The 24,256-nt window shown below is 46.7% G+C and overlaps 1 protein-coding gene across 1 annotated transcript in view; it reads right to left on the reverse strand.

Annotated features, from left to right (window-relative positions):
- LOC308425816 (multidrug and toxin extrusion protein 1) overlaps positions 1-3,218 on the reverse strand; it is a gene marked incomplete at both ends in the record, with an annotated part of 33,763 nt that extends 30,545 nt beyond the window's left edge. The window contains one exon of the mRNA XM_080923372.1: positions 3,084-3,218. Coding sequence (XP_080779498.1) covers positions 3,084-3,218 — 135 coding nt within the window. The remainder of the gene's footprint in view (positions 1-3,083) is intronic.
- Positions 3,219-24,256: the final 21,038 nt, after the last annotated feature.

The following is a 24,256-nucleotide window of genomic DNA, read 5'->3' on the forward strand; positions in this document are numbered from 1 at the left end:
TCAACTTGACACGGGATAGAACCATTTAGGAAAAGCAAATTACTCCATCGAGAAAATGCCCCCTCCTGATTGGCCTGTGGGGCATTTTCTTGACTGATGATTGATGAGGAGGGCCAAGCTCACTGTGTGCAATGCCACCCCTGAGCTGGCAGTCCCTGAATGCTGTAAGAAAGCAGGCCGGGTAAGCCATAAGAGCAAGTCAGTAAGCAACATTCCTCCATGGTCTCTGCTTCAGTCTCTGCCTCCGGGTTCCTACTTGAACTCCTCCTGCCCTGGCTTCCATCAACAGTAAACTGTGATGTGGAAGGAAATGTGACATGAAAATACAAATAAACCTTTGCCTCCATAAGTTGTCTGTGGTCATGGTGTTTTATCATGACAGAAAAAAAAAAAAAAAAAAAAAAAAAAAACCTGACCATGTTTCCCTGCTTCCTAGAGGACTGTGGGAGACCCTGTACTTCTGACTGAACATCATGAACTCAAGCCCTCTGGAACAACAAACCAGAATAAATTGCCTTGCTCTTAGTGTTTTATCACACAAGGACTAAGGCACAAGTGAGGTTATCCAGCCAGGAAGCAGAGGAGTCTGGGAGTTCACATGAAATTCTTCAGCTTTCTTGAGTCTCTCTAACCCTCTAGTTCTATGAGAGCTCAGCAATGAGAGTGGATACATCCTCAACTTCCTGCCTTATGTCCCAACGATTACTGTTGTTTCCTTATAGCTCTGGCACAAAAGCCCAGGAACTCGAGCTAAGTTCATATGATTCATTTGGGGTACACATTCAAGGGCCAGGTCAGTTAACCCAATCTCTTCACGAGGCCTGCTCCATCTTTGCTTAGGAGTGTACCAATGACTTTGCTCACTAGCCAGCTTGGCAACTGAACACAGCCAGTACCTGCAAGGAGCAAGGCTCTGGAGCAGAGATTCGCTGACTCTCGGCTGCAAGGTTCTGAGTGAGCACCTGGCCACAGACATAGAGTAACCTGCAGATATTCAAAATGTTCCCTGGCCCATCTCAATGTACCGATTTCGGATGTTTATGGAATTGAGGAGTCTGGATTTCTGTACTTTCTCTACCTCCGTGCTATGCAAAAGTTCATATGTCCAACGATCATACGTTGAGAATACCCAAGAGCTTTTGGAGCTATGCTGCAGGAAGACATGTTGCTCCTGGTTCTGCCACATAGCTCACTGGCTTCGGTGCAATTAGCAGTGGACTGAATGGTCATAGGTTAAAGCCAAACACATCACAAACAATTACCAGGTTAGGGCAGGCTGCAGCTCAGTGGGGGAACATGTGCTTAGTACAGGAGAGTCCCTGGTTCACCCCCTTCATTTATATATCCAGTTAGCAGACTCATGGTGGTTCTTTCCTTCCTTTTTATCCAGGGATATCGCTCATTTTTTTTTTTCCACCGGTAGCAAGACCCTTCCTGCCTTGCAACTTAAGATAGGAGAAGGTGGGGTGTGCCTGGGCCTAGTAGTGGCTGGAGGAGAACAAGCTACAACCTGCTTAGTGGGCTATGCAGGAGCTCTAGAAGGGCCTCACTCATCCCTCTCCCACACCAGCCTGAAAGTCTGCTCTCAGCAGCAATAGGTCAGCACAGCAAGGAGCCCAAGCCACCTTCTGGGACATTCTTTCTTGTACACACAAGGAAACTCAGCCCAGAGTCACCCAACTCAGGGTACAAGCCTGGTATCTCAGCCTGCACTTTGTGTCTGTGGCCTTCACTTGGAACTAGAGTTTTTCCTGCTGCACACATAGGCATGTTAATCACTTACAGAGGACCAGCTAAGAATCAATAATGTGTAACCCATCTACCTCATCCCATGGAAGGATAAAGGCACAAAGATAAGGGTCACTAAAGCATCTCACTGTCAGCTTCCATAATGCCCTGCTCTCAAGGCATCTGAAAATCTCCAGTCATGTTCTATTCCCTCTGTCATCTCAGATCCCAAGAACAACAGAGCCTTACAGACAGATCACTCATTGGGGGACAGTAATTACCCCCTAAAAGAAACATAATGCAAGAGCATATCTTACGGTTGTCTCTCAAACGATGATGTTATCAGAGGCACACACACACAGACATACACACACATACACACACATACACACACACACACACACGATAGATAGGTAGATAGGTAGGTAGATAGATAGATAGATAGATAGATAGATAGATAGATAGATAGATAGATAGATAGAAAGGTAGGTAGGTAGGTAGGTAGGTAGGTAGGTAGGTAGGTAGGTAGGTAGATAGATGTAAAGAGAAAGAAAAGGGGCAGAGACTCGCTTTATGGAACACACCTGGGAGGACCCACGCAGGAATTGAACTTCAAGCCTGGGGACTGAGCACCAGGGGCTCTTGTCCACAGAGAGCTGTGAGCTCCTGTTCCTCTACTGGACCTGTAGCTGATGGCGGGTTCTGATCTTACCCTACCATGTGTGCCAAGAGGGCACACACGCCAGGGCCCAAGAGCTCCGAGGTGCTTGAATGTCTGCCTCTTAGCCAAACGTTTATCCACTCAGAGACGCACTGGCAAATTCTTTTGGCCAGAGAAGTGGCTTTCTCACCCTTGAGGGATGAAAAAATAAAAAACCCAAACTGGCAGCGAACAGTAGTCAGCACGTGTGATATGGTTCTGTGTTTTTTTTAAAACCCACCTTGTTTCTAAAAGACACGGTGGAAGGAGACCTAGCCTAATGAGTAAAACCATCACCACTGATAAAAGCACTTCCAACACAGAGGGAACTTCATTAAAAACCTCAATTTTTTTTTTAGCACAGCGCTTAGTAGAAGAGGAGCTGGCACAGGATGCCTCTGCGTCAGACATTGGCTCTAGATTCCAAATAGTTTTGAAAGCCTAATTCCAAGGTGACAATTCACCTTCCTGCTTCATGCCTCTGCCTGGAGAGAAATTCAGGGCGCACGCTGAGAGGCACCTCTCTGCACATCCCCATAGCTGTCCCGCAACCGGCTCTCCCGGTCCCCGACCCCCGCCAAGTCAGATCCAGCAATTTAGGTAACTGGCCCCCAGTCCTTTGGGACTAGCCCGCGGCCAAGGCCACCTGACTCACCGCAGGACCCGCCAGGACCAAGAGTGCCCGCAGCTCTTTTTGGAAGCCAGACAGCAACAGGCGACGCAGCCCACGGCGCTCGGACGCCGCATCCGCGCCTCCTGGCCCGGGAGCGGGCTCCTCCGGGAGCTCCATGTGGCCTCGGTGCTGTCGGGGCTCGGACGCGATCGCGGAACAGCGACCCACAAGCCTGAAAGACTTCAGTCCCCGCCCTCGGCCGCCTCCCCTAAGCCCGCCCAACGCCGGTCAAGTATCTGCGACCTTGGATGCACCCCTTGCCCCCTGCAACCCCAAAGCGCGTGTGCGTCTCCAAAGACCAGCGCTCTAAGCGGGAACAGAAAAGTTTGCAGAAGCTCTGGAAGGGAACGGAGAGAGCGCTGAGGCGGGGACCTTCTAGGCTCCGTCGCTGCAGGGGAGCGGAAGGCACTTCAGAAATGTGTGGTATGGAAGGACTTGGAGTTCTGAGACATGATTCCACTATGGCCATTCAAATGTCCGATCGTGGTTCCGCAGTGGCCGGCCAAAGATCGGATCTGGCAGGAGTGGGTGTTCGAGGTCTCTGTTGTGCTGCTTGTGGTCAGCTCCACACACACTTCGTTCCATTAAAGTACATAGCTTCTACGGGGGGGCGGGGCACATTTTCCAAGTAGCACAGAAGTGTTCGCTGGTCTTGGATGGTCAGAGACAGGGGACACTGTGGCAGGAATATGCAGGTTCAAAGGACACCTGCAGCCTGGAAAAATACAGGCTTGTCACCAGGACCTTATTCTCCTCATCTGTAAACTCAAGATGCATCGCCACAGTAGCTCAGTACAGAGGCACTGCTTCACGGATGTTAGATCTAAGTCAAAGGTGACTCCTGTGAGAGAGGATAGAGTCCCTTCTGTGGCAAGTGACCCTGAATAAAAAGTGTTTCTGCTTACTGTTAGCTTCACACTTTTGTGACAAAACACCCCAAAAGCAACTTAAGGGGAGAAGGATTTATTGTGGCCCATGGCCTCAGAGGTCTCTATCCGTATCCAAGGAAGGATGTAGAGGAATGTTTCTTGCCTTGTGGCAGCCAGAATGCAGAGAGACAAAACGCCCTTCAAGGACATGGTTGTGTGATTGACTTTCTGCAGCTAGCCTTGTTTCCAGCACTTTCCAAAGGGAGGCCACCCGGTGGAGAAAGACTTCAATATAAGCTCAGCGAGACACAGTGCACACCAAGCCCTTATATAACCAGGAACTCTGGAGTCAAGATTTGGGGTTTGGTTTTTAGTATTGGAGATGGAATCCCAGCTTCACACACACACACACACACACACACACACTGAGCAAAAGCCCTGACACTGAGCTACAACCATGGGGGATCTAAGGGTTTACAAAAGATTGTTGTGTGGCTGGGAACAGAATACTTACCTGGTATATGTGAGGTCCTGGGTTGCAGCACCTTGAAAAGAACAATCTTAGTCAGTGTTTATTGCTGCGAAGAGACGCCATGACCACAGCAGCTCTTATAAAGGAAAGCAGTTAACTGGGGATTGCTTGGAGTTTCAGAAGTTTAGTTCATTGTCATCACGGTGGGACGCATGACAGCACGCAGGCAGACACTGTGCTGGAGAAGTAGCTGCAAGTTCTACATCCAGATCCACGGGCAGCAGGAAGAGAGAAGCGCTGGGCCTGGCTTGGGCTTTAGAAATCTCAAAGCCCGCCCCCAGGGATGTCCCTCCCAATCCTTTTCAAGCAGTGCCATTCCATGATGACTAAACATTCAAATGAGCCTAAGGGGCATTCTTATTCACATCACCACATAACAGAGAAACAAGACCATTAGTACCCCTTACCCTTTCCCAATATCTGTGACTCTCCCTTGATCCCTGTGCAGGTAAAGACCCATCCTCTAGTCTCATCCTCAAAGCCTATAAGTCATCTACTAAGACTCTTCTCCAGTCTCTAATACAAAATGAGAGAGACGGGAGGGGGTTGCCCTCCTTAGATTTCTTACTTACTTTTAGAACAATGACCCAGTTCAGAAAACTGGGCTCTCGTGTCTGCTTAGGCCTCAACTATACCCCAAGCTCTGTACCAAAGGGTTGGATGGTATTCGTGACTGGGGTTCCCCCATCAAGACTGCATGTGTGGAGCAGAGAAGCATCTTCTCAGAATGGGGGTCTCCACAGCCAGATGCCCAAGCTGGACACTAGATCCCCTTCTTGCTGTTTATCCTATCCCAGCCTCATCAATGTCCGGATGGTGAACTTCTGTGGCTGTTGCTTGGTCTTTAGGGGGATTCCCACTGAGCATCGGTGAGTGACATGAGACTTCTCGTGCACAGACCCAGGGGTTTCGGGGTCATTCTGGGTCTGGCTAATGAAGATGGGGAATATGAACAGTGCACTCCTAACCTGGAGCACTTGGATCCCTCCCTGCCTGTTATTTTGCTGATACACAGCTGGGCCAGTGCCGCCTTTGGGCTGCCCTGCTGTCTTAGCAGCTCCTTCTCATAGTGAAGGTCAGAGCTTTAAACATGACCACCCCAGCTGGCTCTGAGGGAGACAGAAGTTGATGTTCTCTGGGGGTCTTCAGGAACCCCTTGTGGGTGTCATATGAAGTCAGGAGCCAACAAGAAGAAGCATTAGCAGGTGATTTTCTTGAGATGAGTCTGCCTTAATTCATAATCCACAACTGATTGCTCAGGTAAGCAAGGCCAAGGCAAGGAGAAGTTCATTTTAGGAAAGATTCCTGCTATTAATATAACTTTCCGACTATTATTAAACATATATGACAATCACTAGTATCAGCCCACACTTTTGAGCAGATCAACGCAGAATAATGAAAATGCCTTGTAGTGATGCTATATAGACAAATCGGTGACTTCTTAATCTTAATGATGATTCCATAAGAATTCCTAATATTATATCAGAATTTCTTAAGCTTTTTTACAGTGGGGCTTCTATTAGGTTCTCTCTAATAATCAGAACTGTATTGAGAATTCTGTCTGTCTTTAGTGTAATGAATTAATTGCTTCTGAGATAGCAAAAAGGCATCTTCTACTCAGACTACATTCCAAGAAGTTGTAAAACCATTAACTAGGTAGGAGAGATAGTTCAGTGGTTAAGAGCATTGGCTGCTCTTCCAGAGGTCCTGAGTTCAATTCCCAGCAACCACATGGTGACTCACAACCATTCATAAAGGTATCTGATGCCCTCTTCTGATGTGCCTGAAGATAGCTACAGTGTACTTATATATAATAAATAAATAAATATTTTTTTTTTAAAAAAAGAATCCCTTATCCCTTTTTTCTGACAACTCCTTTCCCCCCTGCTTTTCTCCTTTTTCTTAGAGAGCTTTCACAGAAAACCTTTCAGAATTCAGAACTAAACACTCACACTTTTCAAAGTGCCCTTTTTTCTTACTTCGGACTTCAACTAGCAGGCTGAAAGTTAGAGCCACGAAACTCCTGCTGAGATAGAACAAAGGCTACGTTACTTAATCCCCACCTTTAGGCTACAGGTACCCAAGCCAGTGGCTTGTAACCCTTAGAGAGAGCAAGGAAGCTTTAGGACCCTTTAGAAGCTATCAACACTTGGTATAGTTAGAGAGCTAGACCGTCTGGAGAGCATCTGTCTTTAAAGCCACATGCGAGTCCCACTCTGTGCCTCATTTGAACCTGCTCCAGGCCAGGAAGCTTCAAGCAATATGACATGAAGTACAAATGCGATGTGTAAAAGTTGGGAAAGAAGAGGTAAAACCACTGCTTGCATTTACAATACAAGACAATCTGAAGAAAGCTGATAAATCCAAAGCTAATAAAGGGACCTGGCTGGCACGGTAGTGCCACAGACAGTGCGTGCTTAGCCTGTGAGAGTCCAGTAGCTCCACCCCCAGCATCAGAAGGAAAAAAAAATAGAATTGGTAAGATGGTTTAACTAAGTTCTACATGCAAGTCTTTTATGTTGATAATAACATTTACATGAAAACATTCCTTTTAAAGAAATGTCGTGCACAACAGCAACAGATAAAGTCTCTTAGCTTTGATTCTTAAGCGTGGTCAGAATCGCTCTACGGCATGTAAAAGGGAGATGATGGCTCTCATAGCAGAGACATCTGACAAATATGGCCTCAGCCAAAGAAGACAGAGTGTAACCTCAGGAGGAGCAGGGCTGCAGCATGCTCCCACCTTGGTTTCCTATGGCTTTTGAAACAACAGGCCACAGATTTGGAAGCTTCTAACAACAGAATTTTTTTTCTTTTACACTTCATCCCAAAAAAAAGTCTGAAACTAAGAAAATGGACAAGCCATTCTTGGGAACTCAGGAGAAACTCTCGAGCACACCTCTGCTGGCTTCTGGTGACAGTCACCAACTCTTGCAGTCTCTTCTGCTATGACTGAACATGAAATACACCCCATAGGCTCTCATTCTGTATATTTTTAATGATTTCATTTTTAAGATTTATTTTACTTCATATATGTGAGAGCTTTGCCTACATGCATATGTGTGAACCACACGTGTGTGCAGCTCCTGAAGAGGTGAAGAGGGCGTCCAAGCTCCTGGAACTAGAGTAACACTTGGTTGTGAGCTGCTGTGTGGGTGCTGGGAACCAAACCCGGTCCTCTGCAAGAATAGCCAGTGCTCTTAACCACTGAGCCATCTCTCCAGCCTATGTTCTGAGTTCTTGGTCACCAGGCAGGGGTGCTATTTGGGACGTTGTAGAGGCTTTAGAAGGTGAAGGAAGTAGGTGGTTAGGGGTTGTCTTATCCCTAGCCACTGCCTGCCTCACTCTGCTTCTTGGTAAGTCGTGAAGTGGACAGCTCTCCCCTACGATACATACCCACAATGCCAACTGCAGACTGAACCCTCGGAATCTGTGAGACAAAATAAATCCTTTTTCTCTTAATCATTTTTCCCTCGGACCTTTTGGTGTCAGTGATGGGAAATAATGGATTCACCTTGTTTTGTGCAGCATGGTTCTGGCCACCAACTCTGCAACCACAGCTGTCCCCTGGGGTCCATTCCCATAGCTCTGTTTCCTCTTTATACAAGGACAGAACTCATGGGGTCAAAGCCCATCATAATACATACGACTTTGTCTTGGGTTTATGACATCTGCAAAGACTCTGCTTCCAAATAAGAGCACACCGCTAAGGTTCCAGACAGAAGTTTTAAGAGGACACGATTGTGATTGAGTTCGCTCTATTGGGAATAGGGTAGGCAGCAGTGCTTGTCACTGGTTAGTTTCACCCATGTGGGTGTTTGATACCACTAAGTGTCACCCATGGACTGTTTGGATGTTTCATTGTTGCCAGCTTTTCATCCCATTTGGGATTAGAAGAACCAAAGCCAACTGGATATGGAAATATGTACCTGCAATCCTAGCACTCAGAGCTCGTGGTGGGAGGCTGGGTAGCCTAGGAGTTTGGAGCCTGGCATAGGCAAGTTCCTACTGGGCATGTAATCTCAATGCTTAGGAAGCTGAGGCAAGAAGGTTGCTGTAGTGGTTTGGATATGTTTGGTCCAGGGAGTGGCACTATTAAGAGGTGTGACCTTGTTGGAGGAAGAGTGTCACTATGGGGGTGGGATTTAAGACCCTCACCCTAGCTGCCTGCAAGTCAGTCTTCTATCAGCCTTCAGATGAAGATGTAGAACTCTCAGCTCCTCCTGCACCATGCCTGCCTGGATGCTACCACTCCACCACCTTGACGATAATGGACTAAACCTCTGAACCTGTAAGTCAACCCCAATTAAATGTTGTCATTAAAAGAGTTGTCTTGGTCATGGTGTCTTTTCACAACAGCAAAACCCTGACTAAGACAGTTGCCATGAATTGCATGCAGGCCTGGGCCAAAAAATAAGACTGTCTCAAAAAGCCAAAAAATAATTAAATAGTTACAATATTTTAAAACTAAGAAGAAAATGTTTTTAAAAGAATACAAAGTTTCTATTTTCTGAAGTTACCAGCTAGTGCTGCTTGGGTATGTCCCTCACGCTATTGTGTTGAACTTGTGGGCCTCTGTGTGTTAGTCTTCAAGAGACAGAACTTTTAAAAGGTGGGCCCAGTGCTGGTTAATTCGGTCATTCGAGTGTAACTGCCAAAATAAAGTCATGTAACCCTCAGCAACCCTGTTAGTTCCTGCAAGAGCAGGTTCTACATAGAGCAAGACCTGGCTCCCAATCCTGAGGGTCTAAGGTCTTGCCAAGCAGCATCTTCCTGTAGTCAATATTCTCATCCTGATGCCATTTGATACATTATAGTATGACCAAAAATCTCTTGCCAGAGCTGGGCAGATGCTGATGCAATGTTCTTCAGTCTCATGCACTTTGAGTTAAATATATCTTTTTTTCTTTATACATTCTTCAGCATCAAGTGTTTTGTCATAGCAATAGATGGGAGGAAACTCCAACCCGTGTTCTGTCATCTCATCTCCTTTTTCTGACTTTGACACTTCTTGTCCTCGTCTTAAGGGTCCCTGCAATTCCACTGAGTCCATGCGACAATTCAGGGTGATTGCTACATCTCAGGATCTCAACTTCACCTCATCCACATATGCCTGCCATCACATTGGGTAGCGCAAACACAGGTTCTAGGGATTAGGAAGTCTTTGGTGGACATTATTCTGTCTCTCACACTCACCATGTTCCTATTCTGTCTTCAGCTTCTTGGTCCTTTATCCTCATTAAGTTCATTGGCGTCCTTGGTAGGTCACGTGATGTATACTTTCTGAATCTTTGCATGCTGCCATGTTCACCATACTTCAGTGTCTCCATCATTTTGTGTACCAGATGACAAGCCTTACATATCCCCCCCACTTCCCCTTTTACACCAGAAAATGTGGCATCTGCACCAGGGAACTCCCCCAATATTCTTTTCACACCAAATCATTGGTTCAAACTGGTTGTGATGATTTCAGTTTCTTCATCGCCCAATTTTAACCCCAGATATTTAACCAACAAAAACACTTCCGGAATGGTTTTCTCTGTTTCTAAAATTTATGGATGGGAAGGGCCCTTACTATACCCTTGGCTTTATGCCTTGCCTAGACTTGCCTGACACCTACCAGGTCCTGAGCCCAAGGATGTTGTTGAAATCAGAAGAAACAAAGTCAAGAGAATCTCAGGCATGAGATGGAGAGACAAAAGCAAACAGACAGATTTCTAACCCTGGCAAGAAGGGGAAGTTTTTTTTTCCTTGATGTGCACAAAAAGAAAGCCAGCTTTTCAGATTCAGAACATGCACCTTGATCTATAGGTACCAGAGAATAGCATTCAACTTCAGGGAGAGAAGAAAACACTTTCCATAGACAGTCATGTGACCTGATGCTGCCATAGAAATGATGGAAACCAAACCGAAGAATCCAGGTATCAGAGTCCCAAGGTACACAAACTAAACCCTTTTACCTGGTATCTCCACCCATCAGAGATCCTGGTGCCACACTGCACGCTCATGAACAGGAAATTCATTGGTCTACACAACTCAAACCTGACGGGAGCAGAAATATTCCAAAAAGAGACAGGCATGCCCCTGCTTCCAGCTGTCAGACCACTGAGACAATGACCCCAAAGAATTTCACAGGAAGTTTAGTGGTTCATGCAGTCAACCATTCAAGAGACAGAGGCAGACAGATCTCTGAGTTCGAGGTCAGCCTGATCTATAGAGTGAGTTCCAGGACAGCCGGGGTTACACAGAGAAACCCTGTTCCAAAAAAAAAAAAAAAAAAAAATGAATTAAGATTTCACCAGGAATCTCATGCTGGGGGAAAGGAAAGCCCAAAGCTGGGATCCACCCAAAGGAGAAACTTGTCTCTCCAGGTGAGACTTCACGCCGTATTGACAATTTTATCAGACCAGCTGTAGGGCAGATGGAAAGAGGCAGTCCAGCACTGGATAGGACCAGTCCATGTGTTCCTCTCATGCTCCATTTACACCTGAAGCTCAGTCGTCACCTGGTTTTACAACTGAGCTCCTCTTGTCATACTGGGGATGGTTGGCTGAACCTCGCTTGTTGGCTTTTATCTTACAAACCACAGTAAAAGGCATGCCTGGTGGGGAGTCCCAGCACTGGGGAAGCAGAAACAGGCTGGCTTCTGTAAAACTGAAAGCAGCCCATTTTATATAGTAAATTCCAAGTCAGCCAGAGGAAAATAAAAGAAAAACCTGAGTAATAAAACCTGTTCCCTTGACTGAGAAACAGATCCCATCTACAAAGTAAGACAGAGACAGAGACCATACACACAAGGTGAGAAAACACAAGACCAGGGACAGGCAAGCCAACCTGCTTCCAGAAACTCACCCAAGTGGCAGCCAGAAAAACAGCCCGCGGGGCGGCTGCCCTGGTGCTCGGCCCTTCCACACTGCTCTGCCACGCTGAGTGTAGGGACCCCGAGCCACCAAGATCAAACCTTAGGACTAGCCCTGGTGACTCATGGTCCCAGCACTAGTGAGGCAGGAGGATTATGAATTCTAGACCAGCCTGTGCTAGTACATATCAAGACCTCCAGGGAGAGAGAGCTGATTCAGACAATGAATTATTAAATAAGGAAACAATGCCAAATAGTTTCAGAAGAAGAATGAGGCAAATGAGATTATCAAGGTTACCACATCTGCCTGTTCATGGTGTTCAAAAGAAAACTGGCAAAAATATTCATAGGAGAAATATGTGCACAGGCCCCAACATGTCCCCAGATGTTTGAGTTATACAAGCTGTGTACAGAAATACATCCCCAGATGTTTGAATTATACAAGCTGTGTACAGAAATACATCCCCAGATGTTTGAGTTATACAAGCTGTGTATACAGAAATACATCCCCAGATGTTTGAATTATAAAAGATGAGCGGGCTTTTGTCACTGAGTCACAACAATATATAGGAACAATTGTGGAGAGAATTCTGGGGTTTTGGTTTCTTTAAAAAACACGGAAATATTATGAGAATTTGTTTTCACTGTGGTCCCAGGCGTGGGGTACGGGGCTGAGTCGCAGCAGCTGACTGATTTGCTCTAGCAGAGACATGGTTTTGCCAGCTGCAGATTGTTTCTGTGATTGTGTGACAATCAGTTTGTAATACTGGGAATGTTTTAGCAGATATGTAAAAGGCTGGGGTCCTGATAGGCAGAGCTGGTGATTGTTGGTCGTTCAGGGGGTTGGTTGTGGTTTGTTTGTGGTAGTCACACTCAAAGAAGAAACAAGAAGAAAGAAATTAGATTCAGAGATCTCTCTCCCCCCTCTTCTCACCAGTTTCTTTAAATTGGGACCCGAGACTCTAGACCAGATGCTGCTCTGCCAGTGTCCCTCAACCCTGTCCTCCCCCAGAGTCTCTCGCTGTGACTTCTGGGTGCAGGAGTTTCTCACCTGGAGAAGTGGGTTCCCATTAGTGAGTTGTATGGGTGGTCACACCTCCTGTTCCCACCCTTTCCCAGAGCCCGGCTGCTGGCTAGCGCTGTGAACTTCCCCAGCCTCAAAAAGCTGTAGGGAGAGACCAGCCACATGTATGCCCCAAGAGCCTTGCTTCTTCTCTTCGGCGCCCCCGCCATGCTGCCAGGCCCTGAACTCTCCTCAGGACCCCGTTACACTATGTGTTGATCTGCCTTATCTCTAGGTCCAAAGTGTATAGGTGGTTGTTGCCTCCACATTGTAGTTTGTACCATATGCACTTTACCAACTTGGTAGCATTCTCCTGTCAGTCACTTTTCAAAAAGGAAGTGAAGACACACCTGCCCTGTGTTCTTCCTGCTTCCAGCTCTCTCACCCGGGTTTCTCTTGTTTCTTCTTCATGGATATATGATGTTCCCTTCATTGTTAGAATTTAGACACTCCACTGTATCTTATGTGAGGGTGGGCTTTCCCTCCCCTTCTTCCTAGCTCCTCCTTTTGGCTATACATACCATGCCCTCTTCCCTCATGAAACCAGACTGGTCTGGAACTCACCACGCCTCTTCTGCCTCTGGAGCGATGAGATTCCAGGCGTGCGCTTCCCTTCCTGTCTTCACCTTCAGTGAAGGTTCAGTTCAGCCTCCACAGATTCAGAGACAACCACCGGCACAGCAGCCGACTTTCCAGAGTCACCCAAACTCTGGGCCATCTGAACTAAGCTTCCCAACTGTATCCATCTACTTCCTGCCTCTGCAGAAAAGGGACCAGGGAAACGGCCCAGTGGGGAAAGCGCTTTCTGTCCAAGTGTGAGGACCTGTGTTAGGACTTCCAGAACCCGGAGGCAGAGCCTGAAGAATTCCCAAAGGCTCCTGAGCCAGCTCGCCTGGTGTCCACAGCCACAGACAACAGAGAACCTGTCACAGACAAGGTAGAAAACAAGGTGCTGCCCAAGGTGCTCCTCTGGACTGCACATACTAAATGTATCACACATACAACTGCATTTGCAAATGTGAACACATGCCCCCATTTATACCATACACACACACACACACACACACACACACACAAGATAGAAGTAAATGATAATGAATAAATAGAACATTATTGTAAAAACACCTGAGACTCGTGGATTTAAAATGTTCCTGTCTCTGGTTAGTTAGCACTGGGGTCTGAGGGGAGGCAGTGCTATATGGTAGAACATGGGTAAAGCACCCAGTGTGCGATAGGAAAGAGCCAGTGGTCTCTCACAGCTCCCTTCAAAGTCACATGGCCAGTGACCAAAAGACCTCCTGCTAGGCCCTGTCTCCAAGGTCCCCAGCACCTCTCAACTGGACAAAGCATCTAACACCAGGGCAGCCGCTGCAGCTTGTGTGTGTGTGTGTGTGTGTGTGTGTGTGTGTGTGTCCACGGCGCCGCAGGCAAGCTTCTGCTCTGTAACTGACGGTGCTTTAAGCACCTGTGGTGCACTGAGGTAGCTTTGTGGAGGTGGGTTAGACTAGGTGGATGTTGGCCTCAAACAGATTTTCCATTTGCATGTGACCACCTTAAATATGTGGCACCTCTTGAGGGCTGGGGGACCATGCAGGGTAGAGTGACAAAATCCAGTCTAGCTGATGTGTGCATGAAAGACTGGCAACTGGATGTCCCAAACTGGCTAAGTTGCCCAGTCATCTAACGCTATATCTGAAGAGCTGGGCCCTAGCCCATGCATAGTGGTAGGGTGTGGGTGGGTCACTTCCTCTACTATCTTCTCGTGGTTGGGTTGGGGTGGGAGCCTATGTGCTACCAAGACCTTCAAGCTGGGCAGGACCCACCTCTCACATACAGCAATGAAGAATAGGCTGCCAAGTGGGCAGCTAGAGAGGAGAATGCCCAGGGGATGGATCACTGTGACCTCTGGTTTCTAGTGACATGGAACTTAGAAGTCACTGTTTAACCCTAACGAGTAAAAAAAAAAAAAAAAAAAAAGCAAGATTAAAACCCCAGCAACTCTTTTTCTAATCTTTATTTTCTTTGCAAGCATTTGCTTTGCAAGTAGGCACATCATACATGCCCGGTGCCAGTGGACGCCAGAAGAGGGCATCAGATTCCTGGAACTGGAGTCACAGCTGTGTGTGAGCTTCCGTGTGCTGCAGGGAACTGAAGCCAGGTCTTCTGCAAGAGCAACAGGTGCTCTTAATGCCCACTGTTGCTCCCGACCAGCTCATGGGCTCAGCTGGATCTGCGTGCAATCTCTAATCTGTCATAAGTGTCCTATCGTCTGTTAATGGTCCCCGGGTCACACAACAACTCATCTTTCCACCACTGCATATTCAGTTCTCAAAGAAAATGACAAGGCCGACCGAAAGGAAAGAACGGTTTGAAGAGACCGAATACACCTCAGAGTCAGAAGCTCATGAAGAGGGGATGTTAGCACTTGCAACTGAGTTGTGGGGGGAGTGTGATTACTAAGCCAAATTCGTCGTTTAGGTTTACTTCTACTGTTTTTGACTTAGTGTGTGTATGGGTGTGAGCACAGGTGTCCACATACCCAAAGAGAGCAGACTCCCTGTGGAGCAGGCAGTTGTGAGCCCCCTGATGTGGGCTCTGGGAACCATACTGAGGTCCTCTGGAAGAGTGGAAAAGCAGTAAGTGACCCTAACAGATCAACAGCTGAATGGCTGGATCATCTCACTAGCCCTAAACCAAAGTTTTTGTTTTTTTGTTTTTAAGGAGAACATGTAAGAACAGAGGGACAAGCTGGATGTCATGATTCATGCCTGTAATCCTAGCACTTAGGAGGCTGAGGCAGGGGCATCGCCATGGTTCAAAGCTAGCCTGGGCTACATAGAGTTTCAGACCATCCTGGGCTACTCAAGAAAGTTTATTAGCAACCAGTAAAGGGGAAAATGCCCCAGGCCCTGCCTACTTCAGAGTATGACACTTGCGCCCCCTTCTGGTAGATCTCATTTGGCTTGTTAGAGGCTCTATTTTTTTTTAAAAATAAAGTTGTTCTTGGACAATTGTACACACAAAGAGTAATACACAATGACATTCTCACCCCCTACACTACCCCATATCTCTACTACCTTCTTTGTACATCACCCCCTTCCTTAGCAACACCTTTCTCCTGTCCCTGTGTCTTGTGACCCACCGAGTCACAAACCAAGGCTGTTTGTACGATTCCGGATTTGGAGCTATCTGTGGGAGCCTGGTGGGCTCAGCAGTTGGTTCACAACTAAAAATGGTGGTCCCTCCTCTCCAGAAGCTCCGAAGCAAAGGGTGGGGCCCATGAGTTTCTTTTCTCAGGATGCCTTGTTGGCAAGGCAGGTCTTGTGCAGACCCTCTGTAGGTACCTACAGTTGTGAGTTTTGGCACTTTTATTGTATTTACAGTGAAACCTTCACAGTCACTCACACCAGCTATCCTCTGGTTCTTCCATCCATCCTTCAACACCTTCTACGGTGTGCTGAGGGGTTTGGGGGTGAGGGAGAAGAGGCTAAAACCCTGCTGTTCTGTTTCCTACAAACACCATCTCCTATTTAGTTCCATAATCTGCTGTGTACACTTCAAATCGTTTTCTGTGTTCTTCTAGGTCCCTTTGTCTCTGTTCTCGGCCCCAGTCAGTCCACCCTGAGGAGTTGAGCAAGCTGCCATTCAGTTTCTTCCTGTAGAATGTTCCCTGGGTAGGAAAGCACATCAAGGCTTCCCTTTGGGGCTGGCTGTATAAAACAAGGACTTAAAGGCTGCTTTTGTCTGCTTTTGCCTCCTCAGTCACTTTTAGCTCCATGGAGTTCCCAAAGTGGAAGGAAAAGCCAACACCCCTCTCTTTGTTGTATACCTGCCTTCTTTGCATCTCTTGCTTCCAGGCAGATACACTTGTTAATCACCCTAGAAATTTCAACCCCTTTCACCCCGAAGGGCACAAAGATAAGGGTAGCTGAGAGAATGGCCGCAGTCCTGTTACAGATGCTAGATGAGGAGCAAAGCCTTCCAGGACAGGACAGCCCACTCTCACTGAGGGCGGGGCCTCGGCGCAGTAAGAGAATCACATCCTGAAAACTGGAGTGCCCCTCAAGCTCCAAGGACTTATTCTGACCCCTTTAAAGAACCCAGAGGTAAGACAGGGATCAGCGAGAACTTGGCCTTGACTAAGAAGCACCCCAAGGCAGACTCGAGACCACGAGACCCCTTTGTCGGTTCTTCTGGCTGTTTATATGGATGAGGTCCTGTCTGCTTTTCCATTATTACAGCTCTCATTTCAAGATGGTGGCAGAGCCTAGCTCACTGGGGCAGACCAGAGAGCTGGGGCTTCTGTCCTAAAATTTCTGCTGTAGCCATGCAGCTCTCTGGGAACTAAAGACCGCTTAAGAGAAACTGCCCTTCTCGGAGACTCAGGTGAGCTACTGCAGGGGATTTCTGCATCTGAGCATCAACTTCAGAAGGCTCGAAGCTGAACCGCCTCCAGACCCTGCCCTGCTGCTTGCTGCTTCCCCAGCCTGGGTGGTACACACAGACCTGAAGCCACAGAGCCACCCTCTCCTCCAGAGCCCACACTGTTGCATCTCTGGATGTAACAGGGACAGGATGTGGTCATGAACCACTGAAAAGTCCAACCATTACCAAAATCGACCACTCATCTCGTCCGCAGAAAAACCAGGGAACTGGGGTAAGTGGAGGACACAGTTTTATTTAATTCCAAGGAAAATGGGAAGGACCAAGCATTTTATGAACACATTTTTCTTCCAGCATTTCTTTGATGCTGTGTTGAGTGGTACCTTCCCCCAGCGTCTGTGAGATGAAAGGTTCTCTGGGAATAGCAGCACCAGCCTCTAATCCCAGCGCTTAGGAGACAGGCACAAGGTCTGCCTGGATACAGAGTGAGTTCAACGACAACCTGGGTTAAATGGGAACCCATCTGAAACACCCCCCCCAAAAAAAGAAAGAAGGAATAGGAAAGTTATGCTCTCCAAATTAGAACTCAGAAGAGAGCTGACCTAGCAGTAGGCATCTGGGAGCAACTGTATCAGAAGGGGCATCTAGACTTTGCACACACCCAGCTCATTAAAGGGCAGCCATTCCTCCCAACTCCTTGAAATGCCCTCCAGAGAATTACATTTCTTGAACTTACAGCTTTAATTACACGCATCCATCCATTCATTCATTTAGTCCTGTGCCTCTGCATGGTAGGGGATAGGCATGTGCCTGGGTAGATGACAACTTGAGAAAGTCAGCTCTCTCCCTCCACCATGTGGGTATCCAGGATCAAACTCACACCATCAGGCTTGGCAGCAAGCCCCTCTACTGCCAAGCTGTGTCACCATCCTGTTATAATTTTCAAAGGGACATTTTCTTGCCTGTGTGGTTGACTGACCCCTTTTGATCAATGCTTAAGAGGCAGTACTAATACTGTGTCCCCATGATCTTATAATCTCTAGGGACACTCCAGAATATTGGATCTCCATTCAGGGCGAGAGATATGACTCAGACCCCATTCTTTTAATCAAAAATCATGTAACACAATAAATTTAAGAGCATTAAAAAAAACAAATCTAACCGTATCCTGAAAAGACATGATATTGTCCATCAAACAATATAATATGTCTATGTCCATAGATTAGTGCTGTGTCAGCTGCAGTCAAAGAGGCTTTGGGCAGTGGGCAGCCATAATTGTAGAGATGTAGGCTCTGCCAGTGTCTAAAATAAGTGACCATGAGATGCCTAGCATGAGGAACTCTTTTCAGTCAAAGATGGTGTGGTGGTTTGCATGAAAATGGCTCCTTAGCCCCATAGGGAATAGCATTATTTGAGGGGATAAAGACATGTCCCTGGAGAGTGGGCTCTGAGGTTTCACATGCCCAAGCCATGCCTCGTGTCGTTCTCTCTCTGCTGCCTGTGAATAGAGATGTCCTCTCAGCTGCCTCTCCAGGACTATGTTTGCCTGCAGGCTGCCGTGTTTCCCACTGTAATCATGAACTAAGCCTCTGAACCTGTAAGCCAGCCCCAATTAACCGTTTTCCTTTGTAAGAGTTGCCACTGTCGTGGTGTTTCTTCACAGCAATGGAAACTGAGACGGATGACCAGCCCAAAAAGGCCCAGCCAGGGTTCTATAAGTTTCCCCATCCTGTGACCCTCTCCATATACACAATTGTTTGCCCAAGCTCTGAATGCCAGACATTCCTAAAATTTGACTCTATTACAGCCTTCCTCTTCATGCCGACTACGAATGAGTGACTCGAGTCATATTGTGAAGTCAAGCTCCCATCAATAGGGTGAGACATAATCACCACCCTACAGTAGGGTAAAAACTGAACTTCCTGCCCTGGGGTGCTCACCTGCCGAGTTCAGTTTCTTTTGCTTTGTACAATGTGTGCAGTGCGTCTGGTGTTCCCCTGATGTTAAGTAACCAGGCACTGGAAATGCCATTTCCCAACAATTTGGGGTTCTTTTCCAATACATCCATAAATGAGACATCCACATCACCCCTGAGAATCTATACACAGTTAAGAACAGGAGGCTGTGCTGGAACTCTTTAGCAGTGTAGCCACCAGAAGGATGTCTATGCTGCTACTAACAACCTCTCATCCATGGTCCTGTGAGCAATCCCAACAGCTTCACTGGGTCACACACACACACACACACACACACACACACACACACACAGGGCGAGAGCGTGGGAAAGACTATTGAGAAAGGAAAGGAATCAGCAAAAGCACAAGAGAGGGTCTCAGGGGTCTACTATGATCAAAGCATAGTTTGTGTGTGTGTGTGTGTTTATATATACAGAGAGATGTACATGTGTATGTGTCATAACAAAGTCCATCATCCCCATTCTGTATATTTGACTAAAATATGCTAAGTAAAACATTTTTAAAGACCTCTAAGTCTATAAAATAGCCACAATCTACCGGGAGGAAATAGTGTTCCCTCGGTGCGCCTCTAATAAGCTAGGCTACTGCCGCCTTCATCCTTTTGGTTGGTATTTTAAGTCTCAAGGAGGAGAAACAATGAAATGTTCTTTTCCTCAAAAAAAAAAAAAAAAAAAAAAAAAAAAAAAAAAAAAAAAAGTGGGTGGCCAGTGAAAGAGCTGGGCTCCAAGGCAAATTTTGGCAGGCAGGGGGTCCGTTCTCAATGACCTGCTAATGTCTAGCCGGATTACCTACCACCAGAGAAACTTCAGACACTTGTGTTTTGACCCATAGCACTAAACACTGCATATTAGAGTCCTTTGGTGCTGCAGCCTCGGGCATCCGTTGTTTGGGAAACACCTCCTGGCATAGACTGGGCGGGTGCGGCCTGCTGGGGCTGGTAAGGCACTAGTGTTTTACCCCACTGAAGGCAGGCCAGGGCCATCGGCAGCATATGGCAAGAGCAACCTGTAGAGATGGGGACCTATGTGCCCATGAAGGCCACAGTGACCCTGTGAGAAAGCAGTTGGGAGCACCCTTTAAAGATGATTAAATATAGGAATGGACAATGGCCAGACCAAATGTAAAAATAGAGTGCTAACCCCACTGTTTGTGCCCAGCAACCCTTGCTGCCAAATCTAGTCTGGAAGCCAGCTTCATGAGTAGCCAGAGGGTAGGGACCCGGAATCCTCCAGGCTTTTTCTTGCTGTCCAGTATCTGCCAGTCTCAGGGCTAGAGCTGACTCCACACTGCCATGAGCGCCGTCCCTGTCATACGTTCCCATCCTTCAACTCACTGCCACTCTGCATGGGCCACACTGAAGCCAGAGGGCACAGATGATGTCAGCCATCCACAGAAGAGCCACTTGATCAAGTTACACACTGGGCTAAACATGAAGGAAAGCCACATATGAGGATGTGACAAATAGAAGGAACCCTTGCAGTGTCACAGTAGGAAGGCGGAGTGTAAGGTTGGGGATGGCAGGCCACCAATGGCATGGAGAAGCCACACGTAATACCCCACCCAGCAAAGGGATAAAGAAGACAAACACACAGAAAAGCTGGGATCAGGTAGACTGGGCTCTCTGAAGCTCTGTGTGTTTATTACACAGTTAAACAGCAGGGCAGAGCTACTGCATACAGGCAGACAGGGAGACAGAGGGTTGTCACATACAGAGAGCCAGAGTTAGTCTACACAGCCGAACAGAGTCAGGCTTCGATGATCTTGTAGGAGACGCTATGGAGCATTGTGAAGGAGAAAGCTACAGTAAATATTTTCTGCACACTGTCAACATCTGCACATAGAATGCTTTGCCACCCCTCTGAGTGTCACCCCAGGGAGAAGACTTTGCCATTTCCTCATGGTCAGAGGCTAGGGTCCGTGACCTGGCTGTGAGCATATCAACAACACACACACACACACACACACACACACTCACACACACACACTCAAGGCTTCCTGTGGATGCTAATGCCTGAGATACTTGTTCCAGATTAAACTTGTTCTCTTCCTCACTCTTTAAGGTTTTCTGAGTGCTTGGTTTTGCTGAGGCTGCATTTTGGGCCAGCACTTGCTCTCTTCCGAAGAAAATTCTGCTAGAGCCATGGGCCTACAACCGCAGCTACTGAAAAGGCAGAGTGGTTTGGCCTGGAAGTCCAGGAGACCCTGCTGCAACCTGCATATTTGGGAGGTTGATCTGACTGGAGCAACAGTGAATGAAGAAAAGACAGACGTGCGTACAGAAAAGCTGGGGTTGGTTGGGCCATGTACTCTGATAGGGACACAGCCAGCATCAGGGACACTGCGCATGCTTACTATATACAGCTGAATGAAGTGGGACAGCTGATTTTGGTAGGGCGTCTCTGCGGGGGAGCAGACTCAGTCTGGAGTCTGGAATCGGCCTTGAGAGGCATGCGCATTGAGTTCGCACCGTGTGCCCCTCAGTTCCTGAGAAACTAAGTCACTCCCTCAGGCAGTGACATGTTCAGGCCACTTTGGTTTTTTTTTTTTTTTTTTTTTTTTTTTTGCATGTTCTCCTAGAAGTCAAGGAAGCATGGAAGATTGACAACTGTCAGTTAATGTCACAGACATCAATCTTCTGTACCCTGCGTAGCTTGCAAATGTTATTGTATCCTGGTAACTATAACGGTAACCACCGCTATATCCTGTTTTTGATAAGGGTATAAAAAGTCTAGTTGTTTGCAATAAAACTGTCACAGCCCCAGCCTTGCTTTGGCCCCTCTCACCTGTGCCTGACTTTTCCTTCTCACCAGCCGTATGAGGTAACTTGGCCCAGTAAGTAACACAGGCTCACAACAGTCATCAAGGAGAAAACTGTGCTTAATACTTTCTACACACACAGTCAATAGCTATTAGGGAGAAGGCCTGGCCATTCCCAAGGACACTGGGGTCCTTGGCATAGCTGTGATCCTGTTAAACATTTATACAGAGGTACATTGCTCCCACAAGACCCTATCTCAAAAAAAAAAAAAAAAAAAAAAAAAAAAATCATTTCCACGAATGCCATGAAATGTTGTATCTGAACTCTCAATATTAATCGATGTGTGACACAGACCACAAAGTATTAAGTAAAGGTAAAACAAAAAAGTCTTAACCCCAAAAAACTACAAAGTGGAAAATATCCAAGGAAAAACTCCTGAGGGTGGCCTCTGGCCTATTCAAGCACACATGCAGATACACACACACACACACACACACACACACACACACACACGGGGGGGGTGGGTGACTGTTCAGTCATCGATCAGTCAATCATCAATAGGCAGGACAGACCCCTCCCTAGTCACTCTGGCTTCTTCCCATTCACGTGCACTCCCAGGTGATGTTGAGAAGCCGGAAGTTCATCACCTGAGAGGACATCAGGCTGTAGGATTTTCACAGTCTCTGAATCCAGAGCTAACTGACTGGGCCAAGGTTACCTGACATAGCCAGTGAGAAATGAAAACCAAGCTCAGTTCGGAGGGGTCTCAGAGGCTGTGACAAGTTTATCGCAAGCAATCAGACTTTGTATACCTTAACAGAGACAATAGAGTGGAGATTGCCAGCGTCCGCACAAATCTGCAAACTCTACAAGGTGCACAAGGTTTATTTCTAAGACCAATTGTCTTGACAAACTTCTATATGCTTCTACTGAATTCTGGGGAACACCGACTGAGAAACACAAAGAAGCCTAGGTCTAGGTTTCTTAGGAACTGAAGGGCACACAATGCCCCAGAAGCTGTGGACTCAAACCTGAAACACTATGACACAGGCCTGTCAAGGCGGCTAGACCATGATTCCCCCGCAAACATTCCAAACTGGGAACTAAGTAACTCTCTTCCCAAGGTGAGCCCTCAGCCCGGGTACTTCTTCTTTCAGTGATAGGAAATGGGCTCCTGCAAAGGTCCAACAACTTGAGTTTGTGTTTGACCTGTAAAGTAATATTGAGGTGAAATTCTTTTTAAAATGGGCTGGGAGTATTTTTGCTGTTGCTGTTGTTGATTCTGTAATATAAGAGGCTAATTTTTGTAGGTTTTTAAATTTGTTCGAGGGGTTTTGTTTTTGTTGTCGGACTGTTGGCTTGTTTGTTTGTTTGTGATGTATGTGGTTTCATTATGCAGTCTTGGCTGGTCTAGAGCTATGTGATCCAGGCAGGCTAAACTTCAGAGATCTGCTTGCTTCTGGCTTTGAGCGCTGGGATTAAAGGAGTATACTACCATGCCAAAACCTCACAAGTCTTTTCCAAATTAACTTACTGATAATTTTGTCAGAGACAGTGACCTGAATGACCCCTATGCTTTGATTGATTGAGACTTACTTTAAACCCTACAGTGTGGTCGAACTTTTATGAAAAGTTCCATGTGAGGTCAAGATACGTTCCTTTGGTCATCTCCATTAATGTGATCAAATCTTGAGTCTGGGGGCTGAACTTTTCTTATCCTGAGCATATGGCCTGAGACCATGCAGACCCTCAGTCCTAGTACCCACAACTTGAGAATTTAATTGTTTTGTTAGCCAATCAATTACTAATCAGTCACAGATGCTGTCCCTACAGATGCTGTCTCTACAGATGCTGTCTCTACAGATGCTGTCTCTACAGATGCTGTCTCTAGTCGTCCCCCACCCCCTTTGATGCTGGGGATAGACCCAAGGCTTGTCTCCTCCATCTGCCCTCTATCCTACTTAGCTTGTACCAACCCTTACACCCTTCCTATCTACTGCCCCCCTTTTCCTGTGTGTGTGTGTGTGTGTGTGTGTGTAGTTTTCTTTTTGCTTAAAAAGGCCTGCACGCCACCTGCTTGGGTTCATGGTTCCAGCTCCCAATCAATTAGCTTTAGACATCCGGGGTAAATAAACTGTTCCTGCTTTACATGTACTACGTGGTCCTCATCTTGTGTGCTATCCCAAACCCAACAGTGCAAGCTGGGTAAATACCAACTGAGCTCTACGCCAGCCCCTATTTCTACTCTGTGGATTTCCTATTTTTTGACACACTTGATGTGATCTAAGGCAGAAAAAGAATCTCATCTTACTTTTGAGAAAGATACTATCCTACATGTCTCAATACCTCAATTCTGTTTGTCTGTCTGCATTTTCTCTGCCCACCAGCTCTTTGGCAACCTGACAGTCTATCTGAGATCGTCTTCCTTTTTCCTGAATCCCATCCATTGGACAGTCCATCCTGGAGAGATGTAGTAGTTGTATTTGTTTCCAAATGTCCCTATTCTTAAGGTTCTAGGTTGGTGATTTTCTCCTTGGGCACTTGTAAGAACAGCTTTTGTAGTTCCTGCTGCTGCTGCGAATTATGTTTCAGTCAAATTATCATGCGCTTTTTTTGTAGCTAATCTGCAATATTTTTAAAAACCATTTCTTTGTTGCACCGAGCCACTACATGGAATCTCAGTCATGTTTCTGTTGGTGTGACAAAATGCCAAGC

Source organism: Micromys minutus, assembly GCF_963924665.1.
Source record: "Micromys minutus genome assembly, chromosome: 10".
Taxonomy (NCBI): Eukaryota; Metazoa; Chordata; class Mammalia; order Rodentia; family Muridae; genus Micromys; species Micromys minutus.